Source organism: Candoia aspera, chromosome 2 (assembly GCF_035149785.1).
Source record: "Candoia aspera isolate rCanAsp1 chromosome 2, rCanAsp1.hap2, whole genome shotgun sequence".
NCBI lineage: Eukaryota > Metazoa > Chordata > Lepidosauria > Squamata > Boidae > Candoia > Candoia aspera.
In genome coordinates this window covers 178,372,619-178,395,528 of record NC_086154.1, presented here as the reverse complement: position 1 = coordinate 178,395,528, position 22,910 = coordinate 178,372,619, and the positions used below count along the sequence as shown (strand labels likewise).

At 37.5% G+C, this 22,910-nt stretch overlaps 1 protein-coding gene across 2 annotated transcripts in view; it reads right to left on the bottom strand.

The window, feature by feature from the left end:
- Positions 1 to 22,910, bottom strand: part of PTBP3 (polypyrimidine tract binding protein 3) — a 57,157-nt gene that overhangs the window by 8,495 nt on the left and 25,752 nt on the right. For both annotated transcript variants that reach the window (XM_063294965.1, XM_063294964.1), the window contains 11 exons: positions 19,702 to 19,777; positions 16,929 to 17,098; positions 14,100 to 14,246; positions 11,232 to 11,396; positions 9,906 to 10,016; positions 8,844 to 9,018; positions 6,126 to 6,203; positions 5,393 to 5,532; positions 2,047 to 2,080; positions 1,603 to 1,695; positions 870 to 1,086 (listed from right to left, as the gene is read on the bottom strand). In XM_063294965.1, coding sequence (XP_063151035.1) covers positions 870 to 1,086; positions 1,603 to 1,695; positions 2,047 to 2,080; positions 5,393 to 5,532; positions 6,126 to 6,203; positions 8,844 to 9,018; positions 9,906 to 10,016; positions 11,232 to 11,396; positions 14,100 to 14,246; positions 16,929 to 17,098; positions 19,702 to 19,726 — 1,355 coding nt within the window. In that variant the 5' untranslated portion in view covers positions 19,727 to 19,777. The remainder of the gene's footprint in view (positions 1 to 869; positions 1,087 to 1,602; positions 1,696 to 2,046; positions 2,081 to 5,392; positions 5,533 to 6,125; positions 6,204 to 8,843; positions 9,019 to 9,905; positions 10,017 to 11,231; positions 11,397 to 14,099; positions 14,247 to 16,928; positions 17,099 to 19,701; positions 19,778 to 22,910) is intronic.

Genomic DNA, 22,910 nt, shown 5'->3' with positions numbered 1-22,910 from the left:
CTGGATTTGAATTATGCTCAAGCTTGGATGTTCTGGCTAAATATGTCTTGCACAGAAGATTGTCAGCATTTATGTTTGTCACTAACTTCTGCCCTCTCTAATATGTTAATTTCTCATCTTGTTTTATTAGCTAATATTGTTTTATTGCTTTCCTTTTGGTCTTTGACTATAAATTAAACAAACAAATACACTCCTTTGAAGTTTTATTTATTGTCCCACAGATAATTAAGGCTTTTTATAGTCTACTGGCATAAATACATTTCATAATACAAAACTGCAATGAGACAGCGGAGTTCATATTTAGGGCAAAAATAAAAGAGTGTTCTCGGGATTGATGATTTTACCGCTCTGATATTTTTGACAACTATAATCTACCCTTCGTATTTAATTTATGCACATGAAACTCAACAGCTTATGAACAGGCACAACAATTTTGAGATTCAGATACCTGTAACTTCTGAAAACAGCTTACACATCGTATAATGCAAACTGCTGCTGGCAAAAAGAAACTTCATTTCTACCCTATATGCAAATTCATAAATTCAGTTTTTTACATTATTATCACGTTCTATCAATCGGTTTCATATTCTGGTAATAAAAATTGGCAGGAGAATAGTACAATGGTCTCTGGATGCTCCATATAAAATAAGAAACATCCTTCTTGAAATGCTCTCTTAAAAATCGTAAGTGCTGTGCCATTACCAACCTCTCAGATCAGCTACTCATATCCAGAACTGGCCCTATGATACGGCAGATTCCCTCAAGCAGCTGATGAAGAGGGCAACAAATAATTAACTTTGTTAGGCTGAATGCAAAGGAGGGAGACAGGACAGAGACAGGTAGCGATCTTAAGCGAGACTTAGACTTACGGAATGTTGGAGAGGTGAAGAGTGGCAGATGGAGGGAAGATATTTTGGAAGTTCTTGGAGCCAGGTTTCTTAAAGCGATGCAAAGGGCTACTGCTATAGTCCTTGGTTAGACCCTGGTCCTCTTGACCCTCACGAGGGAGCTGTACTGTCTGATGCTTTGAGAGTGTAACACGGAGCACTTTTCCATACAGTTTTTGTCCATTTAAATGATTCATGGCTAAAGTATTTAAGACAATGAAGTTAAGTTTAGGGGAAATTAGATAAAAAGATACTGTATCAAGGGGAACTTCTAAAAGACCTATTCCAATAATCAGTCAGTAAATTAGATTCACCTTCTGCTAATTCTCAACTGATTTTTTATGCTGCTTTCCAATATGCTATTTACAGCAAAAATGCTTCATTTTATAATTTTTCTGAATTAAGATTGGGTATGCTCTAATTATTGTTTATTAGAGAATCAGATCCCTATACATAATTAACAAAATGTAGAAAATGAAGCACATATTAACTTCACATTAAGAAACTTCAGTTGAAAAAATAAAGTTCCATTTTTAATCAAATGGAAATCAATATCCTGTTGCAAAGGTAAAAGCAGCAGTAATGTTAAGTTTTAATTCTTAAAGTTTTGCTGAATTTTTAAAAAGAAAATTTTCATAGATGCCTACTATAAAGTACAAGGAATGAGCAGTTTATACAATGCAATCACACTATGTTTTATTAGCATGGTTAATACCTAGTTGGGCTTGAGTTGCATCTGCCATCTGAACTAAGGCATTTTCCTTCTTATTAAACATGATTTTTACACGGTGGACATCACCATAAACACCTGCAAAAGTAAAACACATTTTGAATTCACTTTGTCCACCAAAATCATTCTAGTTGTTATAATGTATATAGAATATAGTGCCTGTGTTATGCTAAGAATAGCTTCAAAAAGAACATATCTAAGAATTGTGCAAGTACCAGCAGGACTTCATCACAAAACAGATATGAAAAGCTACAAGTCAGATATACTCTTATTATTTACAAGAGAATCAAGTTCCTATGCATAAACTAAAAAATATACAGACATCACCCAGTATTTTTATGAACACAAACTAATACAATTTGTATTCCATCATGAAGCATTAGCTTCTCAACAATGTTAATTTATGTATGTATACAGAAACTAACTTACCAAACAAGATAAAAAGCCCATCTGGTGTGATTGCCTGCACAGAATAACAAGACAACAATTTTGCAAGGTATAATTTGAAAAATCCTGAATTATCATATAGTATCAAGGAACTATGATAGGAATTTAGTACATTAGTAACTATATTGGAGTACTATTGGGCTGTGTATGTTTGCTTTAATATATTCTATACCATAGTACTGTATATAATTCACATCATTTTAGCCACATTTTTCATTGATAATATTGGTCACAGGCCAAATGGTTTTTTAGATCTTAACAAGCAACATAGACTGAACTGCCAACTATTTTAATTTGAACTAAGTCTGAACTGAGATGTTGGGGGGTGCATTGTTGTTAAAATCAGCTCTGTTATATATCTATGGCTGAATTTAAATGCATTGTTATTGGAAAAAGTAAGAGAATTTATTTATTAATCTATCAAATTTGTCACCTCCCATCTCCTCCCACCAGAGACTCTCTAGGCGGTTTACAATGAAATAATGAAATAAATATGTAATAAAAGTGCACTATATAAAAACAATTACAACTAGCTAATAAATATAAATAAAAATAAAGTCCAGATGGCTATGACCTAATTCAGTCGGTTGGGAGGGGCACTTTAGGGCACTAGCCAACCCCAGGCATGACTATTCCCCTCCCTGCCCCAAGCCAGGTGGCAGAGCCAGGTCTTCAAATTCCTCCAGAAGGCCAGGAGCAATGGGGCTAACCTCACCTCTGTGGGCAGGATGTTCCAGAGAGCAGGAGCTACTGCAGAGAAGGCCCGCCTCCTGGACCCCGCCAGATGGAATTCTCTTACCGACAGAGTCGGCAGCATGCCCTCTCTGCATGACCGGGTGGGATGAGTTGATGTAGTGGGGAAGAGGCGCTCCCTCAGGTAGCCTGGCCCCATGCCATGTAGGGCTTTAAAGGTGATAACCAACACCTTGAATTGGACCTGGAAGCAAACTGGTACCCAATGCAGCTCACGCAGTAAAGGTGTTATATGTGCCCTTCTAGGGGCACCAAGGATAGCCTGCGCAGCTGCATTCTGGAACAGCTGGAGCTTCTGGATACTCTTCAAGGGTAGCCCCATGTAGAGCACATTGCAATAGTCAATATGGGAGATAACAAGGGCATGAGTGACTGTCCGAAGGGCCTCCCGATCCAGGAAAGGGCGTAACTGGTGCACAACATGAAGCTGCGCAAAGGCCCTTCTGGCTATGGCTGCCACCTGCTCTTTGAGCAGAAGTCGTGAGTCCAAGAGGTCGCCCAAGTTACACACCGGCTGTGTCTGGGGCAGTGGAACTGTCCTAACAGTCAGAAATCACGCTGAGACGAGGAGTAGGTCTCCAGTGTTTATTACTGCTACATAAAACAGAATCCTAACAAACTGAAGAAGCATGGGAAAAACCCAGACAGATAAACCCCAAAAGTTAAGGCGGGTCTGATCTGTGTCTCTTTGAATGGCTGCTTAATTCCTCAGTACTACGCATGTGTTTTCTCCCCTGGATAGAGGCCCCTTCCAGCTCGCCATCAGTACTCATGACAGGAACCCCATCCAGAACCAAAGATGACAAAGTCCTGGATATGGAAGAGCCATTAACCCACAGCCATTCCGTCTTACCAGGGTTCAGCTGAAGCCTGTTGTCCCCATCCAGACCCCTACAGCCCCCAGGCACCGAGAGAGGGAGGTCACAGCATCACCTACCTCACCTGGGATGGAGATGTACAATTGAGTATCATCAGCATATTGATGATACCTCATCCCATGGTGACAGATGATCTCACCAAGCGGTTTCATGTAGATGTTGAATAGGAGTGGTGTGAGAACTGGACCCTGCAGCACCCCACAAAGGAGGGGTCGAGGGTTAGATCTCTCACTCCCTATCACCACCTATTGGGACCAGCCCTGGAGGAAGGAGGTGAACCAGCACAAAACCACGCCACCCACCCCCAGCTCCGAGCCGCCCCAAAAGGATACCATGGTTGATGGTATCAAAAGTCACTGAGAGGTCAAGAAGAGCAAGGATGCCACCATCCCGCTCTCACCAGAGATCATCCATAAGTGTGACCAATGCCGTTTCTGTCCCATATCCAGGCCTGAAAACTGACTGAAAGGGGTCTAGATAATCTGTTTCATCCAGAATCCTCTGGAGCTGCAATGCCACCACTTTCCCCAAAAAAAGGAGGTGGGAGACTGGACAAAAATTGTCTAGTACAGTAGGTTCCAGCAATGGTTTCTTGAGGAGGGAGTGCACCAGCGCCTCCTTAAAGGCAGCTGGGAACACCCCCTCCATCAAGGATGTATTAATCATCACCTGGACCCAACCACATGTCACCTCCTGAGCTGCTTTCACCAGCCAGGAGAGACATGGGTCTATATGACAAGTGGTGGCATTTACTGTCCAGAGGATCCTGTCCACTTCCTCAGGTCCAAGAGAATCAAACTGTTCCCAGATAACTAGGTAAGTACACTCCCTTAGTATCTCCACGGACCATGCCTCACACTTGGAGTCTAACTTAAAGTGGATCTGAGCAAAAGTTCAACATACTCTTTTTATATAACCTATCATCACTATATTAGATACTCAAGAGCTTGAGGCATGGAATAAGGAACTGGAACGTCTGGTACACATATGTAGTAAAGACCATTCTGGCTATATGTTATATTTCTACAGATTTATAAGTAACTTAAAAATACCACTGCACGTCTATCAGTTAGGTATGTATCTTTTTAGGAAGAAATTGGCAGGTTCAGTTAGTAGCAGAAATGTGGTGCTCAAAATGCAACACTGGTTCCTAACAATGAGGTTGTGTGCTATAACATTCTCTTTTGAAAAGAAGTTACTTAACATATTGATTTTGTTCTGAAATACTCAATGGTCTTTGTGGATGCTTACATTCTTCTACCAGTATTCAGAAACTAATAGGAAAACATTGGAAAATATCACTGCATGCTTTTACAGTCACAAAAAAAAAATCTAATACTACAAGGTGGGAATGACACTTAGGCTCAGTGAATTACCCAATGGTCTGAAGAGCATACCCCTCTTTCTTTATTTGAGCAAACATTTTACTAGGAGTCCTACTGGGAGGATTACTTAATATTTGGACTGCATATATTTGTATGTTTGATTACCCCTTTTCCCTGTTTTCAGGTGCACTGACAGATGTTAACTAAGGGCATGACTATCACATTAACATATACGTAGGAGTTTCTTGTTTACAGTGTAAGATGTACATGCTTTTGTGGGATTATGACTTCTTTTCTTTTCCAAAAGAATAAAAACTATTAAAACAAAAGCTATGTTGGAGTTGCGACATGTGCGCCACATGTTAGCCTTACATCAGGATTGAGATTGCTAACAAGTAAGACAGAATTTCCAGGCAATCCTGTAACTCCAGGGAGAGCCATCCGCCCAGTCATTGCAGAGGTGGAAATTGCAAGAGGACCAAGTGCGCTAGGAACAGCCGGGACTGATAAACCTGGAAAAGCCAAGAGTTCCAAAAAGGATTTCAGTAGAAGCAAAGGTAACTCTTATTTTAAAAACTAAATATAATCTGGAAATGCACTGCAATGTATTTCTCCTCACTGGATTAAATATCACAGATGTCTCCAGTCCATTTTGAAACAGCAAATCAAATCAAATCAAATCAAATCAAACTCTCATGCCAATCTCTTAAACTCCTCTCCATGTTTTATGGAGGAAGGATTCCTTCAAAACACCATATTGCTCAAGGCTTTGGTTCTCATGCTTCCTGCTAGTAATTAAATACAGATAAAACAACGCTCTTATGTTTCCCTGCCCAATGACAGTCTAATAACAAAATGTCCTTAATTTTCTAACTGGAATTCAAAAAACCCAGAACAAAAAAATAGTCAAGCAGTATTAAAAGCTTTGTTTTTAGTGCTTCATCGATGTGCTGTTAAATATAATAATAAAATGTGAAGCCCACCATTAAAAAGCTGCTAGCACATTTGTCAGCTTTTGGTTCTAAGACATGTATAAACATTTGACAACCTAGACGAAGTATTAAAAGCAAAAAATCAGATCTTTAATATACTAAGAAAGACTCACCTGCAGCTTGGGGAAAGCCAATGGCAGGAGCAAAACCAGCTGCCCCTGCATAAGGTGAGGAGATGATACTTGGAGTGCCTGAAGAGGGAAAACAAATTAACCCAGACTGCAGAATTTTAATTTTATTTTCTAGAGGAAGCAAAAAGCTAAAAAAGTTCCTAAAAAGATTCCTAAAAAAAAAAAAAAGATCCTTGTCTTAGACTTATTGCATGGGATGAATATACCCTCTGGTCACTTCAGTTTATGTGGCTTCTCTGCCCTGCTTCTACTTGAAAACTATACTGGCAATTAAGGGATGAAGAATAGCTGTACAATCTTTTCCCTCAATATTGGTATAATTCTGCTAGGCATTTTAGGGCCTGCTCCTCTGATGCTACAGAACCAAAACCCAAGTGCAAACAGATGTACACATGCAAAAGCTTCACCTTAGTTTATTAACAGGAGCCAGGTGTTTCAGCCTTCTTTTTATATTAAACTAGGTAATGTTATTTAATCTTTTCTGAACTCTGATGAGATAGCAGAAAAAAATGCAGTGGCCATGTCACCTGATTCATGCTATCAACTCCTTAATCTCTGAAGACTATTTAACTGATTTTCAATTTTTAGGTGGAACCACAGAATTAAAAACAATTGGAGCAACTTGTGGAAAATGTAGACTATGATGTGCAGAGGTAAGCCCTGAACAAAGAAATCAAGTAGGCTCTATTTCATGAGGCCTGTTCACATGCTATAGCTATGACACTTTGGAAACAGCAGGAAATTGCCACATTCAGGGCTGCAACCTTTCATGCTGTCTGAACTCAATAGCTTCCTAAACCTCTTATCTTTAGTCACAATATGGCAGTTACACAAATACTGCAAAACACTATATATTTTACACTTATAATACAGCATGCATTGGTACTGTGACTTGTTTTTGGCAATATAGGCATTCATCATTTAATTCACACTTCTGCTCTCCATTATAATTCATTATGCAAACAGCCAGCAACAAAGAGCTTATTCAGCCAGATAGGGCCTGCGTGAATACTGATACCAAATACATACAATACCCTGTGTTTTAACACTAGAGTTTTTGCATACAACATGTAAACTCTCTTTGCTGTGTATCACACAAATGGATATCCTAACAAACTAATTAATTCACTTGATACTGGGGCAACTTATGGCTGCTTGAAAGAGAAAGTGAACACATTTTCTCGCTCTTAACACTGCCACTTACCTGTTCTTCCAATTCTTTAAGTTTAAGTCTACAGTTTACTGTAGCTGTTTTGTATATTAGATAGTTACTGATAAAAACAGCAGACTAGGAGGAGAGGAAATTCACAAAATTCTGCATTCACCTATGTTGAGCAAAAAGGTCTGGGTTCAGAATGCACCTTGTTCACCAAGATACAAATGCAGTATTTTGGGAATTCTTTCCAGGACACAATTTCTGCCTGAACATTGCTCATCTGGAGCTCCCAATTGAGTAAGTATGTAGCTTACTTAATCAATTATCTGCCTGGATGAATACCTGAGCAAACTACAAGCTCAGGCCAAATCTGAGATCAATATAATTCTCAATAGTCTGGTTCTGTTTTAGTTCTGGGGACAGCCAATTCCTGTTGGGCTGACCCCAGAGAATACCATGGCTAATCAGAAGAGAAAGTCTGCATATGAAAAAACTAAGAATACCTTTCTACAAGGGGGAATGGTTTCCATTGCACATTTAGAAGCAAGGGTAACAGTTTTTTCTCTGGTTACTTTAGAAATGTTCAGGTTTTAAAAATGTTTTATTATGAGCTACCTTGAGATCAATATGTTAAACCTCAGTATGTTAAATATAATTAAAATAAATTACTGATTATTTTCAAAGTACCATTTCTGGGCAAGGCTGACAGTGATTACTGCTTAACACTGAGAAAGTTTGGATAAAGCTGAGTTTGATACAGTTCCAAAAGCTTATGGATCCAATGCTAGATTCAAGACTTCGTTTCACTGGAGATGGACAGGGACAGCAAGACCCCATTAGTTCTTTTGTCCCACATACTACAATGATAGTAATTACCATCTTGAGTAGCATCATTGTGAGCAAGATGATATCCTAATCAGACCTTCCTAAAATGTCAGTGTCCCTTCACTCTTTATAAATAAAATTTCCCCTGGAACAAGGGGAAGCTAAATTTATCTTCATTATTCTTCTGGGAAAATTTTCTAATATTTTCTAATTTTCTAAGGAAGAAAAGTTTGGTGATGATTTCCAAGAGACGCTGGCAAAGGGTTGTGCAAGTATGCACAAAGCAAGATTGTCAAAGAGAAATTTTGCCAGTTACTTCCAGTATGCAGGGTTAACAAACTCATGTTCCTTGCTGGGTTTTTTTTTTTTTTTTTTAAGCCCAAACTTGACAAACTCTCTCTCACATCCTCAGAGATGCACAGGACACAAAAAGTACTTCGTTAGAGAATCTCAACTTTTGCTCTTAACAGTTTCATAATTTAGATACCTTTTACAGTTTTTCTTAAGCAGTAGTGCTACAACTGAAAAAAATTAACCTAACACTATCATCTATATTCATAATCAATATTTTTCAGAGCCCTGTCTTCCAAATGGTGGGATGCACATTTTACAGCTCTCTAATACAGTATGTCTCTTGGTGCAAAGAAAAATCTCAACAGCCCATGGTCAAAGGCAAGAGCAATTTGCTCTATCTCCATCTACAAAGGAAGAGTTCTTACCAAAGGCAGCAGCCATGGTGGGGTCGAGGGAAGGCTGCCCATCCCCTGAAGGAAGGTCCAGACGTGTGAAGTCTCTGCTTTTATCATTGTTATATTTTACATTAAGGCTTGTTAGCTTAGAGAAATCAATACGAAGAGTGCAGCAAGCATTATAAATATTTTGACCATCCAGAGCCTATGAAGATACAGACAAGCTAGGGTTATGAAACGCTAACTTTCAGGATTTTTTTATAATCTAGATCGCACAGATACATGCAGAGTTGCAATGTGAACATACTCTGGCTGGAGCAAAGGGGCAAGTGAGTTCACATTTTCTATGTTTCTCTAAGCCCATTGTTTTATGTGCTTTGTAATATGAAGGAACTGTGTTGCTAGAGTTCTGTAACTTTGTGATACATAAATTATACATCCAAACATAGTTTTGAAATTGCATTTCTTAGAGACTAACCACCAATCATGCTTCTATTGTAATATTAATACTGTCAGGTTAGTAAAATATGGCTGCTAAATGGCAGAAAGTGTTAGGAATGCTCTACTAGATGATTTGAAAGGTTTGTACTGTTAGCCAGACAGGCTTCGTGGAGCACCTGCTTAAAACTTGCAGAGCTATTCTGAAAAGATTCTATTATCAGTCTTAACAGCCTGCCAGAGTAATCTTTCAAACTGGAACAATCTCATTAGCATCTGACTTTTATTTACAGCAGGGCCAGGGTAAAGAAAAAAGGGGGAGGGGAGAAAATTGTAGGCACCTCTGATAGGAAATGAAATGGACCTTTTGAGAGCTACGTTTTATGCACTGCGCTGTCATCATTTAAATGAAGCATGATTATGATTTACAAATATGTCCCATCATCACACATGAACTCTTTATGCAAAATCTTTGACTGTATGCAAAAAAATAGCTGTATAGATTATTATTGCACTGGTGTGGGCTGGAAACATATTTTGTACTATAAAATTCCAGCATAATACTTGTGTGACGTAACGCCAGAAAAATAAGGCAGTTCATATGCAGAAAACTCTTAGAATGCAAACATATTAGGTATCTAGTTGCACACTTACCATTTTGGCATACTGTGCATTCAGAAGATCAGCATATTGAAGCAAGGCTTGAAACTGATTGTTCTTTGTAAAAGTTATGATCTTCAAAACTGTTCCAAACTTGGAGAAGATCTAAATAAAAAGTCCAAACAGTCAATTCATACATTAATACTTTCTTGGGAGCTTGAGATATAATGGATATTTCAAATAATCTAAGTCTACAGGCATGGGGATTTTTATTATAATTCTGAAGTGTAGCACTCTGAACATAGTATTAATGTTAAGAATGTTACACACTGGGAGTTGTAACAAATTTCGTAAGTGAAACAGTTATCTCAATAAAGACAAAAAAATAATAAAGACTGATTTTTCTTCAATATCTACAAATTATAATTGAACATTCTGTAGTTAAATTGGCCAGTTACATTACTGTTTATGCTGCAAAGAAAATTTCACTTCAGCTTGAAGGCTTTTTTGTTTTTTTTTAAGATTTACAGACTAAATATTTACATTAAAAAAAAAGACTAAAGTATACCACAGATCTGAGAAGTATGTTCAAATGACCAAACAAGGCTGCAGAAAGCCTTTGAAAGAGCCATTTTGCAACACACAACATATCATCTCTCACTGAATTGTTAAAGCAGCTGTGTCTTTTGCAAGGCTCAGGCAACTGTTTTGGAAGCTATTCCCAGATGTCTCCACATGCATGTGTGTGAACATCTGTTTTGCTTCACTGGGGGGGACAGGACTTTCTTTTTTGAAAAGCAAGCAAAACAAAATAGTTGTGCATACACAAACAGGTAGAGATAGCCAGAAACAACTTTCAAAGCAGCTATGCAACCCTTGCAAAAGACATGGCTGATTTAACAATCCAAAGAGAGACATTTCATTTGCAACCCTGCCATTCAAAAGATTTGCACAACCTAATAACATTAATCTTGGGATTAAACGTACCTCAAAGCTATGATCTAACAAAATTTATTCATTCCAGTTTTAAGTTTCTCCTTTTAATTCTACAGAATCACATTATTACAAGCTGATTGTGCTCCTTGATTTGCATCGTGTTCATAAGCAAATAATTCAAGTGGCATGTATAAGGGAGAGAGGAGGATGGAGTGGACATGTATGACCTGCTGACTGGCTCACCAGCGCTGTTTGTGGTATTGTTTACAGCATGCAAGTTATCCTCTAGTAAACAAACTTTTTCTTTCTTTCTTTTTCATTTAAATCAGAGGAAGGACAATCATTCCTGTGTTAAGATATTTGGGAGGGGAAAACACCTGATAACCGTATTTTAATGGCAAACATACCAGCATAAATAATTACAAGGAGAACATTTGTTTATACCTGATATAGGACTTCTAGAGTAACAGGATAGAAGAGATTTTCCACGATAATTCGAAGAACAGAACTCTGAACAGGAGGCAGCCCACTCTCAGTAACTGGAGCACCTGTGAGGGCCATGCCTCCAGACTGCACAGCGTTCACTGCTTGTAATGCAGCTTGAGTTCTCTGAGAGGGAGATAAAATTTTGATATATCTATCACATATGCTAACGATATGACATACAAATTATGAACAAAATCCTACAGAAATCAGTAGGATTTCAGGGGATAGTCTTATGCTCCCTTTCTTTGCATCCATCTCAGTAATAGTGCAGATTACTGATTTTTCATTCTGCTGCATCTCAAGCTTATGGAGACATCTAAAATACGTTCTAAGTTTTTGGAGCAACAGAATATAAGGTAAAATTAATCCATTTCCAAATCATCGTTTCTTTTGACAAATACTAGCCAAACAAGATATATTCCTTCAAAAGCTTATTCAGCTGTGCTGTGGCAGCACAATTCTACATCAACCTCATCAGCAAAACCCAGGGAAGTAAGTCATAAGAGATATGGATACAGATGATATAGTTGCTGCTCTGAGAAATGTACTTGTCTGAGACCCGCTAGACACACTGCTCCACTGCCATGTTGAATTCCAAATATCATCTTGAAGTGGTATATTGGATGAATCTTGCAGACTGCTATGATCCACCATCCTCAAGTGATTTCTTGCCAAAAAGCACTTGCTGCTATAAAACAGTTGACTCCAGCAGAACATGAATTTGAATAGACAACTCCGTACACATCACTGTGTTTTCTTTTAAAGATTCAAGACTATCTCAAACTGGTCTGCAAATTCCATTTTCTCTTGAATTGGTGGGATACAAGTACAAATATCAAGATTCCTTCCAGCAGAACAGTTAACTATGCTTTACCTTAGTGGCTGAAAATATGGAGCTTCATTCTTCATCAGATCTTTTCACCATAGTCAAGACACAAATTTTATCTAAAGTCTAAAATAATAAATTGTTCCTGGACAGAAACATATGCAAAGCTCCCTGCTTAATTTGGATGTGTGATTTCACATTCATTCTGTCTTTGTTCCTCTATGGCATTTCCCAAGACCAATTATGCAATACTGTTGGTTCTCAAAGTCTAACGTAACAGAGGCCTAATGGGTGTAATAGTTAAGGAGTTGGGACAACTGCCAGGGAGACCCAGGTTCAAGTCCATACAGCCATGGAAGTTCACTGAGTGGTCAGTCACTCTCTCTCAGCCCAACCTACTACCTCACAGGAATGTTGTTGTGAGAAGATAATAGGAGGGAGCAATGTATATGCCACCCTAAGCTCCAGAATGAAAGGTGGGATAGGAATCTAACAAATGAACAAAATATATGTATAATGGGTTTATGGAGTAAAGAATCCTTAAGAATGCTGTTAGGTCCTTCAACCTTGAATTGAAAGGAAATCGTCCTCTTGACTAATTTACTGCTTACTACTGTAAGTCATTAAAGTTTTATCTCTGTTTGCTGTGTTGAATATTATAGCTGATAGATATAGATTTGAATTTTGATCAAGATGAAGACAATTTGGCAGTATTTTCCTTTCTACAGGGCTGAACTCTGAGATACTGGATCCTTAAATCAGAGCAGGGAACCTCAGAGGTTTGGGACTATAAATGATAGATTTGGTGTGCAAAAACAAGGTATTTCGTTGTTGCTGTAGTCAAAAACATCTGGAGCATACCAGCATTAGGTTCTCTACAACATTTTTGCAAAACAAAGGCTTTGTAAACAAAAATTTATGAGCTTTGAATGTGATGCTAACAAGGGAGTTCTGTCCTATGGGCATAAACTAATCAAAAATGACTTTGTAAGTAAAACCTAGTGTAATGTTTTAATACCATATCATATACAGTATGCATATCAAAGCACAGAAGAGACAGAATGTAAACCTCAAGTGAGAAAAAGTTGCCAAGAAAACTAGATGGACATGTCCATGTAGTTTTGCTTTTAATATGTGCCTGAGGTGATTGGAGTTGGGCTGTTTTGACTGCAAAGGTGATCATCTACATATAGTAACTGGATACTATGGGTGCTCTGTATCAAATACATAGGTTTCTTATAAGCATCTGATGAACATTTTGTTCTTGGACCAGCCAAACTGGATCAACATTTCTCCTGATGCAGGTATTTTCCTACATGTACTGTATACTTCCTCAAAGATCTTCAGTTCCAATCAAGTAGCTAAGTCTTTTCTCTTCAACTGTCATTCATCTGAGAGGGCACAGTATATTTCTCTCCTATGTAATCTGCCAGAATTTGGGTTGAACAAAATTGAAACCAGATAATTTGTTGAGGAGAAAAAAGGCTAAGTGCAAAAAAGGCTAGGTATTTTCAATTCCATAATGAAATATTACTGTTACATCAATTTAACATATATGGAATGAGAAAGAAGAAAAATTGCAGCACTATCAGCCAGACATCCAACAGTAAAGTATATTTCCCAATTTCACAAGCAGTTGGAACAGCAGAATTACCACTTCTTGGAAACAATCCATGGCCCTTCTGATAAGCTGAGGCCTTACAAATACACACACACAACACAAAAAGTTGAAGTGGGCCATAATAGTAATAAAGAAGTGGATCCTCATTAATACTATTGAATCTGGGATGGTGGCAGGGAAATGATGCAACATGCACGACTATATTATTACACAAATGACACAACTTGGTACTCGCATCAGAAATTGGGGTGCAAGTATATATTGGCAGCATTTGTATGATGATGTCATGTTTGTAGGTTGTCATTCTGATAGCACTGCAGTTTGCTGAGACATGACTGTATTGAAGGTCACATATTTTACTCAGAAGTAGCATACTTACAGCCTGGTTGGGTAGATTGTCAGTCTTAAGTTCTCTATGATTGGAATACTGAATATAAACAGGCTGACTGCGAAGGTGCGGAGTAACAGGAGTGTAGTAGTTCACCATAGTAATAGCAGCTTCTTCTGAAGCCATTTCTAGAAAAGCCTGAAATTCATACAGAGAAATATTTTGACTGGAAAACCACCACCGTAACTGGGGAAGTATGTAATACAAATACATGCCATCTGTAGTACTGCCATCTGTAGTACTGTTTCGCTGTAAGCCACTAGAAGTCTATACCAATTAAAGCAGTATATAAAGGATAGAAATAAAATAGCAAAATTGCATTAGTGTTACCACCAACCAAAGAAAATTTTTAAATATTATTTTTTATCTCACTGAAAAATGTATTTGCTTAAAAGAAGGTTTGGGGGTTGGGGGTGTGCGCCTTCGAGTCAGTGTCGACTCCTGGTGACTGCTTGAACGAGTCACTGCAGTTTTCTTAGCAAAGTTTGCCCTTGCCTCCTTCCTAGGGCTGAGAGAGAGTGACTGGCCCCAAATCACCCATCTGGCTTCCTGCCTGAGGCAGGACTAGAACTCAGTTTCCAGTTACTGGCCTGGTGCCTTAACCACTGCTCCAAACTGGCTCTCAGTTCTTTATTAGTGTGATGTAAATAAGAATTAGTTGTAAAACCTGGCCAAGTCAGTATTTGATTACGCCAAGTACACATCTAGCAACCTGATGTGGCCACATGCCCTACTCTTATGGAGAGAGACCCTTATAAATACATAGCCAAAGCCAGCTTGCTTTCACACCCCAATCCCAAGTGCATAATAATATTATGCTGCAAAAGGGCATTGCAGAAAACTAATGAAAGTCTTTTTTAAATCAATTCTAAATAATAAAACTGCAGCAGGAATTATTTTGGAAAGCTTTTTTAATTTTCTGAAATACAACAAGAAACCTAGTTTTCCTCCTATTGGAAGAAATACTGAACTGATGCTCTCCATTCTTTTCATCTTCTGCGAGCAGGAAGAAAGGATAACATGTTGGAGCTTTTCATTTTTAATTAAACCAATCAAATTTCATGTGACATCCAACTAGGGGAACTGAGATTTGTTCAAAACTAAGCTCTGGAGGTTCATGAATTGAGTACATCAAGTCACATTTTCTCATTTTGTACAAAATCTACCCAGTATTTTGCACATTCCAATTAACATCTTTCATAACCAGAATACAAGATACACTTGTAATTATCCCAGTATACTGCCCCAAATCATGAATCATGGTATTTTTTAAGCTAAAACCCTGGATATTTTAAATACAATTAAATAGTTCATGAAGTTGGTAGCCGTTAACCTTTAGGAACCACAAAATGTTTACAAACTAGACATTACATAGTTAATATTTTAATGGAATTATATTCAGTAAGAAAAATAAGTTTTATAGGGTTATTTGCAGCATCTGAATTCCAACCCGTTCTTAGATTAGCTTTTGACCTAGTCTGGAATTAGATTTAAAGTTCTAGCCATTTATATGATTGGCTAGAGTATATAGCACCATCTTTAAAGGAAGCAGTTATGCTGAAATTGAAACATTTTCACAAAATCTAAATTAATGTCTGAATTTAGGTGTGGCTGTATACCAATGCCCAGTCTCTTCCAAATAAATAATTAAGGCAGTGTGAAGTATATGAAAGACGTGCTTCTCAAGGCATTAGTGAAGAACCCCCGCCTCAAACATTAAAGGGGCCAAAGCTTTTGGAAGATTTGCATGGCTGCATTGAAGGCTGTCTGGATTGCCCGAGACCACCATCAAAATGAGGCAGCTGTGCACCAAACACATATGTATTAAGAACCAGTAAGAAACTTTAAGGGACCCACAGAGCTTTCCAAATGATGCAGCTGCTTTAATGCTTTTGAGAAGAGGGTCTTCACTCACATTAATATGATTTGCAAAGCACCTTTTCTATTTTTTTTTCACCACCCTATAAAAATAGCCAGTATTTTCAAGCTTTAGACATATTTTGTTTTCAGTAATTTCTAGACATGTCGGTAAAGCCAGCATGTCCACATTTGGATATGAACTTTGGAAACTTACATTTCTATTAAAGAAGAAAGTATTAAGAGCTCAAACCTTCAAACAATACATGCATGTAACCAGAAAAGATCCTATGCAAGAATTCTCCTGCCACACAAAGCTCATTTTCCTCAAGGAAATTTGAGTCTTACTAGGACTCCCTAGTTGGCCACATAATGAGAAGACAGGGCACCCTGGAGAAGATGCTGATGCTAGGGAGAGTGGAGGGCAAAAGGAAGAGGGGCCGACCAAGGGCAAGGTGGATGGATGACATTCTAGAGGTGATGGACTCATCCCTGGGGGAGCTGGGGGTGTTGACGACCGACAGGAAGCTCTGGCATGGGCTGGTCCATTAAGTCACGAAGTGTCGGAAGCGACTAAACGAATAAACAACAACAAGGACTCTCAATCTGAAGGCTGGAGTCACGCTCTCTGAAATTCAGGAGATATCCTACAAGCTGCTTTTTTGTAGAGTGAGAATCACAGAAGCTTGAAAATGTTATCTCGAAAGAATAAATGATCCTCAGCTGAAAATGAATATTTAGTTGCTGGAGATGTAGCTGGACAGCTGGATTCAACTTGCATTCAGAAATGAGTTATTTCCCAGTTTCAGGTAAGAATATTTAACTTATATCTGAGCCAAAACCTATGTACCACAACTGATGTGGTACTGAAATCTAATAATTCTAAAGGTATCAGACAAATTCATCATATATTACACACATTATTTTCTGTAGTAGTTTATACAATGCAAAACATGCACATACCTGGCTTTTTCCCTTCAACATCAAGAGATTGGTTACTTTGCCAAAAGGTACACCTAGAGAAATTACTTCTGCTTCAGTGACATCATTTGGAATTTTACGAAGATGAAGAACTCGAGAAGGGGAGCAGGGAGATCTGTCTCCTTTAAATTTCTTGTTGTCATTCCCATTAGCTAAAACGTATACACAAAGTACTTCAGCATATGAAGTATACTCAGTACAAGTTGCATTTGCTGTGTGAACACTAAAATGTAAAGTTACTTCAAATTAACTAGAATCAACAATAGTTAACTTGCATTTTGTTTGCTTATTAATCTTGTGCTTGTTCACTTGGTTTCTTTGTTTTAGTATTAAAAAACCTTAACACAAGAGATTTAGAATTCTAATTATGATCAGTTAACCTGCATAGTTTATTTCACTAAGTCTTTTTCTTTTGGCATGTTTGCAAACAGAAAAACTGAACCAACAGTCAGAAGATTTATGAAAGTAGGATCTGCTACTAGTGGCCTTCTTTTGCAGAAATGTTTACAAGTACATGACCTAGGGATTGTTTTTTTTAGAGATTATACAAAGGCAAAGGGAATGACAGAGCTGGAAAAGATCAAAGATCCAGAGTTTAAGAATGAGAAAACCAGAAAATAAATAACTGATTAAGCAGTGTTATTTATGGGCATTTGCTAAAATATACAGTAGTATGAGTATACCAAGAGACCAGGATGAGGTTTAATGCATCTTGGAAAAGAATGTAACAGAACACATTGTCAAGTATTTGCCAGAAATGCTTAATCCAGATCCCTTAGCCAGCATATGCATAGTAATCACAGGTTGCCTTTGCAGGAAATAGTTTGCCATCTGTAGAGTCTCCAATTTAAATGAAAATGCTTCCATTTGCTGCTCAACTGGCAGAGGGAACCGGCTGGCAAATTACAGAGGAGGAAGTACAATAATTGGACAAGGTTTATACATGTGCCTGTCAGTATCGGTCTCTGTCCTGGGATCAGACCAGGAAGTTTAGAAACCATTTTCTGTCAAATTTTAACAGCACTTCTAAATATCTACAACATACCAAATGGTTAACAGATGATGTTTTTATTAACATAGAAAGGATTCAAAATTTAGTATTTGTTACATGCAAAGATGCTTTTCAATGTTTTTTTTTTTTTATCATATCAAGGTTCAAGTGGATCAGACACTGTCATTCCTGCTCTCCTTGTACTTCTAAAATTATTTAGTTTGTAAGTTAAATACAGCCATTTTTTCCAAACTGGGTGTCTTCAAAATTCTGACAACTTCAGCTCTTAGAATTCTCCAGGCAGCATTCCGTCTACCAGTAGCTTCAATGTGGGAAAACAGAAAGTGAATCATCATGTTGTGATTGCAGCCTGCACAAGCTGTGAGCACAGACACCCATATGCATTTCCCTAGGCTCAGATATACAATAGATACTCCCTTGTGGGAGAGATGCATGCTCTGGGTCATGTATAAAGCCCGGTTACCGCTGCTTCTCTGTTGGAAAAAGCAGACTGGTCTTTTCACTAAACATGGGGCAGAACTGAAGGAAGAAATTTTGTCAGAGATCTGTGGATTGAGGCTGAACTCAAGTGGGGTGTATCATCTCCTTCGCAGCTTCTGATTAAAGTGGAATCTCCCTCAAAAGCTACAGTAAATTCAGGTAATGAAGCAAGATAAACTTTTTAAGCTTCAGCAAATTGCTATTTTGATGGTGATCTAGCCAGGAATTTCTATCAGATGTTTTCTTTGTGATGTTAAGCCATGCTGGATGTTTTTATTTCTCTGTATAAACCCTCACCTCTTCCCATTCTTCAGGGTAAGCATGAAGATAATTATTTTATTTATAATCTTCTTGTAATCTGTAATATTATACTGCAATATCTCAAGAGAACAGGAGAATGTGCCATTTGTAGCCAACCATTGCTATCTAGGGGTCTGCTGGGAGCACTGTATTCACTTTTGTAATTTGTTTTTTCAAGATGGCAACTGCATCACTGGGATACAAACAGCTGTCATTTATATTTACAAACACTAATTATTTGCATTTTAATATTTAAAGTTAAAAGGGGGGATTACATTTTACTTCTTTTAAAAAAATTTTTATCTCTGATAAGATTGGTCTATCTTCCCAGGAAAGAAGGGTGGGCTGAAATCTCTAGGCACACACCTCTATGCTACATGGCTATGAGATTACATTGTAATCTCACACACACCAAGGTTGGGGAGAGGGTGCCAGGTAAACGCTCCCTGGAAGCAGATGGTGACAGCAGGAACTACTAAGCTGCTATCCCAGGAGACAGAACCAGGATGTGAAGACTTAGAGGGCTTCTGGGAGAGGATGCTTGAGACCTCCAGCCTTCCACTCTATGGGCTCAGCCACCTGCTACACCAGCCCAGCCAGTTTAATCCATGGTTAACATCTCATAAAATCAGGAACTCTGATATGTTCCTCTTGTAAAATTCCAGTCTTAAAACGTAAGAACAAACTATAGTTTCATACTTTGGCTTACTTCAAGAAGACATGCCAGAGTTTCTGGTTCATATGATGGAGTAAACAAACAATGGATGCATGCAAACATGGTCACTGATTTATTCTTTGAGGTAAGACATTTTTCCCACAGTTCTAACCCATCTGCTTTAAAAAAAAACCAGACTGGAGTGGTTGCAGCCATCCCTATGTGTCTCTACATTAACCCATTGAGAAAATCTTTACAAATAGGTAAATGTTTACAGCAGAATGTGAAAAATGCATTCTTAATCATACCTGTAGCAGGAGTAGAACTGCTCATCGTAAGAGGCCCGTATGTGATACCAGAAGGAAGAAGCTCATCAGATCCACGCTGAAAAGGAAATTGTAAATATATTTGTTCCTCATTCTGGTATTTATAGAATATACTTTCTGATATCAGTTAAGGCAGGGTCATTTTTGTTTGAAATACAATAAAAAGACATTAAAATCAATTTTAACATAAATGGAACATCTATTTTTATTCCATTATGTGTTGCATTTTAAGATGATTAGGATGCTGAGCAGAAAAACATGATATATTATATGAACAGTATATAAAAGCAAATACTTGAAGAACAGTACTTGCTAAATAGATTCCATATTAATATATTTTCCCATTTACTAGTTCACAATAATTAATTGATCATAGCTTTATATTCTCACACAAGCTGGCTGCTCCATATACACATCTGATACCGCTTTCTCTTTTTGTTGTTCACTTTACTCTACTTCCATACATAATTAAATATGCCAAAACATTCTAGAACCATTCTGCTAACAGTATGTTGTATTTCAAAATTGTTTTCTAAATTACCAAGAGCTTACTCTTTTCACAAATACATCTGATCAGGAGATGAGATCAAAGGGATCTCAGATACCATTACAGACAAAACAATGGATGCTTCCGTTTTAAAAAAAAGAAAAAACAAGCTATATTGAGGTATGAGTAAGTCAAATTCTGACTCATTTAGCTTACTGCTATTTCTACAAGTGACTTTATTGGGTATAGACCTTGCTAGCAATATATAAGCTTATGGGATCTGCATATCCTGTAAAACTGGATAGGATATTCCATAGAAGTAGCCATATCCACTTGATGTGGTGAGACAAAACATTACTATGATGTATAAAATGTTGATCAACGCCAAGGAGATTGAAACATAGCTATCATTTTATGACACAATTATGTTTTTCTCCAACAAAATTTTCTTTCAATATCTTGATGCATCAAAACTCACAGCAAAGCTTCTGAATTAAAAAATATTTCTTTTATTTGCAACTTCCCAGGAAAAACAGAAACAACATATCATGTAGTGTGCCAGGAGATACAGCCTAATATACAATAATAAAATTTAACTTCACACACTAAGAGAAAGGAAAATCAGCACAAGGGAATTACTTTGTTTGTCAGTTCAGCTGCTGCTGTACCTACTTATAATGCCATTAGTCATCTTTTAACTTTTACTGCTGCGAATATCAGTAAAAATAGAGGACAAGTATTTCAAATGTCATGTGCCACATATGTCCACATGAGAAGGTTCAATGCCTAACACTAAAATTACCATATCCCAAATTGACCAACTTAAATAGCAACAAACCATCAGATCTTTCTATGAGCCACAGTACATGGTATCTGTGGTACCCCATGTGAAAGGCATGGATAGTTTTTTTGTTAATTATTAAATAAAAATTACAGGAGTTGCTTAAAATTCCAGAGAAAATTGTGATCATAATAGGTGTGTTCTTAGAGGATGCCATTCAACTTCAGAGGAAGAATCCAGCTTCACTTATTACAGATAAAAGGACCAGATCATTCAAAGTTTTCCCTCAAGGAAAATGGAATAACAGCACAATGGAGAAGCCAAACAGAATTATTCTTGATCATGTATTAGCATCAGTACACTTCCAAAGATTTGGTGATAAGTTATCTATTTGATCTCAATAAATTAAACAGGCTTTGGGATAAAATTAAGACTGTTTATTCAGCAAGAGGGTAGAGGTGACAACCACAATTCCAATTAATGCACAGATTAATATCTACAATCCTGAAATGATATATACATAACTGGTAAAAAGATTCTTAAATTACCAAAACTACATTTAAAATTAAGCTTAAAATGCATAATCAACTGATCAGTAAGTTCAACCACAAAGGGTTTAACTCTCTCTAAATTAAGATACTGAAATTTATTCTCAAGCCACAGTAATCATTCTGAAGATCAAAGTCTTATCTGATAATGGGCATGGATTTGTTTTAAAAATGACTGGAAACAAAATGAATGCACTTCAATTAATTTTATTTTTTAAAATATAACACTAATCACAAATATAAATATCAAGGGCAGATGATACAATCTTTTGCCACTCTAGCTCTGATAAAATTCCTAGTTCTGATTGCTAGACCTCTCTCTGGCCAGCTGCTTAAACCTCTACCTAGTCAATAGTTATGCCTCAGTACTACCATGTTTTACAGCTTTACTCATTATATTGTAAGTACTGTATGCATTTTTTTAAATTAAGAGCCCCCAACGTGGTGTTTTCTGTCCATTCTGCTGACAGAAATCTGGCAGCTTTGATGTTTTGATATAAAGCCTGTAAGGTTTATACAATTTAGAGGTAAAATACCAAATTTACAATCAGTGTAAGATTTGCAAAATCTTCCACTACAATAAGTAGTGAGCAACTTAGCAGATGTCCTCCTTTTAGCAACCTGTGAACCACAAGTACCTTCTCCATTCTGTTGGGAATTTGGCAGGCATGATGCCATTAAAGAATGATGCAACTTCTACACATTCCATTTGGCTGGGAGATACCACAATTACAAACAGTGGAAGGTCAAGTGGTTGCCCACTGAAGTCAAAAGAAAAAGTTAAAGAAGCCTTAAGAGAGAGAATTATTTTCCCCACTGCAAACCAGGGGGATTTAAATCTGCCTAAAGAAGATTTAAACTACATTTTCCATTGATACTTCATATATTTCCTAAACTGTTATCTAAATCTTCCGAGTCATCATGCCTGCAGACAGAAGAATAGAAGCAGAAGGGATTGAGCAACAATCACCAGCACAAGCCAGCATTTCAAAGAATTATGGTTTAGCATTACTTACATATGTAGCTGTTGATGCTTTCTTGGCCTACTGAAAGAATACAGGAACCTGCAATCATACTAGTTTTCTTTTCCAATATTGCTCCCTTTTGCTTACTTTTTTCTTGGCCCATCCTTCTTCTCACAGAGACAAAAACAATAAACAAAACTGAATGATCATGACTGACATTCCAAGTAAGCTCTGAATTACTTAATGAATTAATTAAACTTGTTAGTTAAAAGAACATGATAGTTTTGGAAGCCAATCAAGGATATGGAATTTGCTGACCTGCCATAAGAGCAGACATTGATAATATGGCTAATGGTAAAGGACACTGGAATTTGTAATTTAGTTACAAACTCATAGACTCACAATCCTCA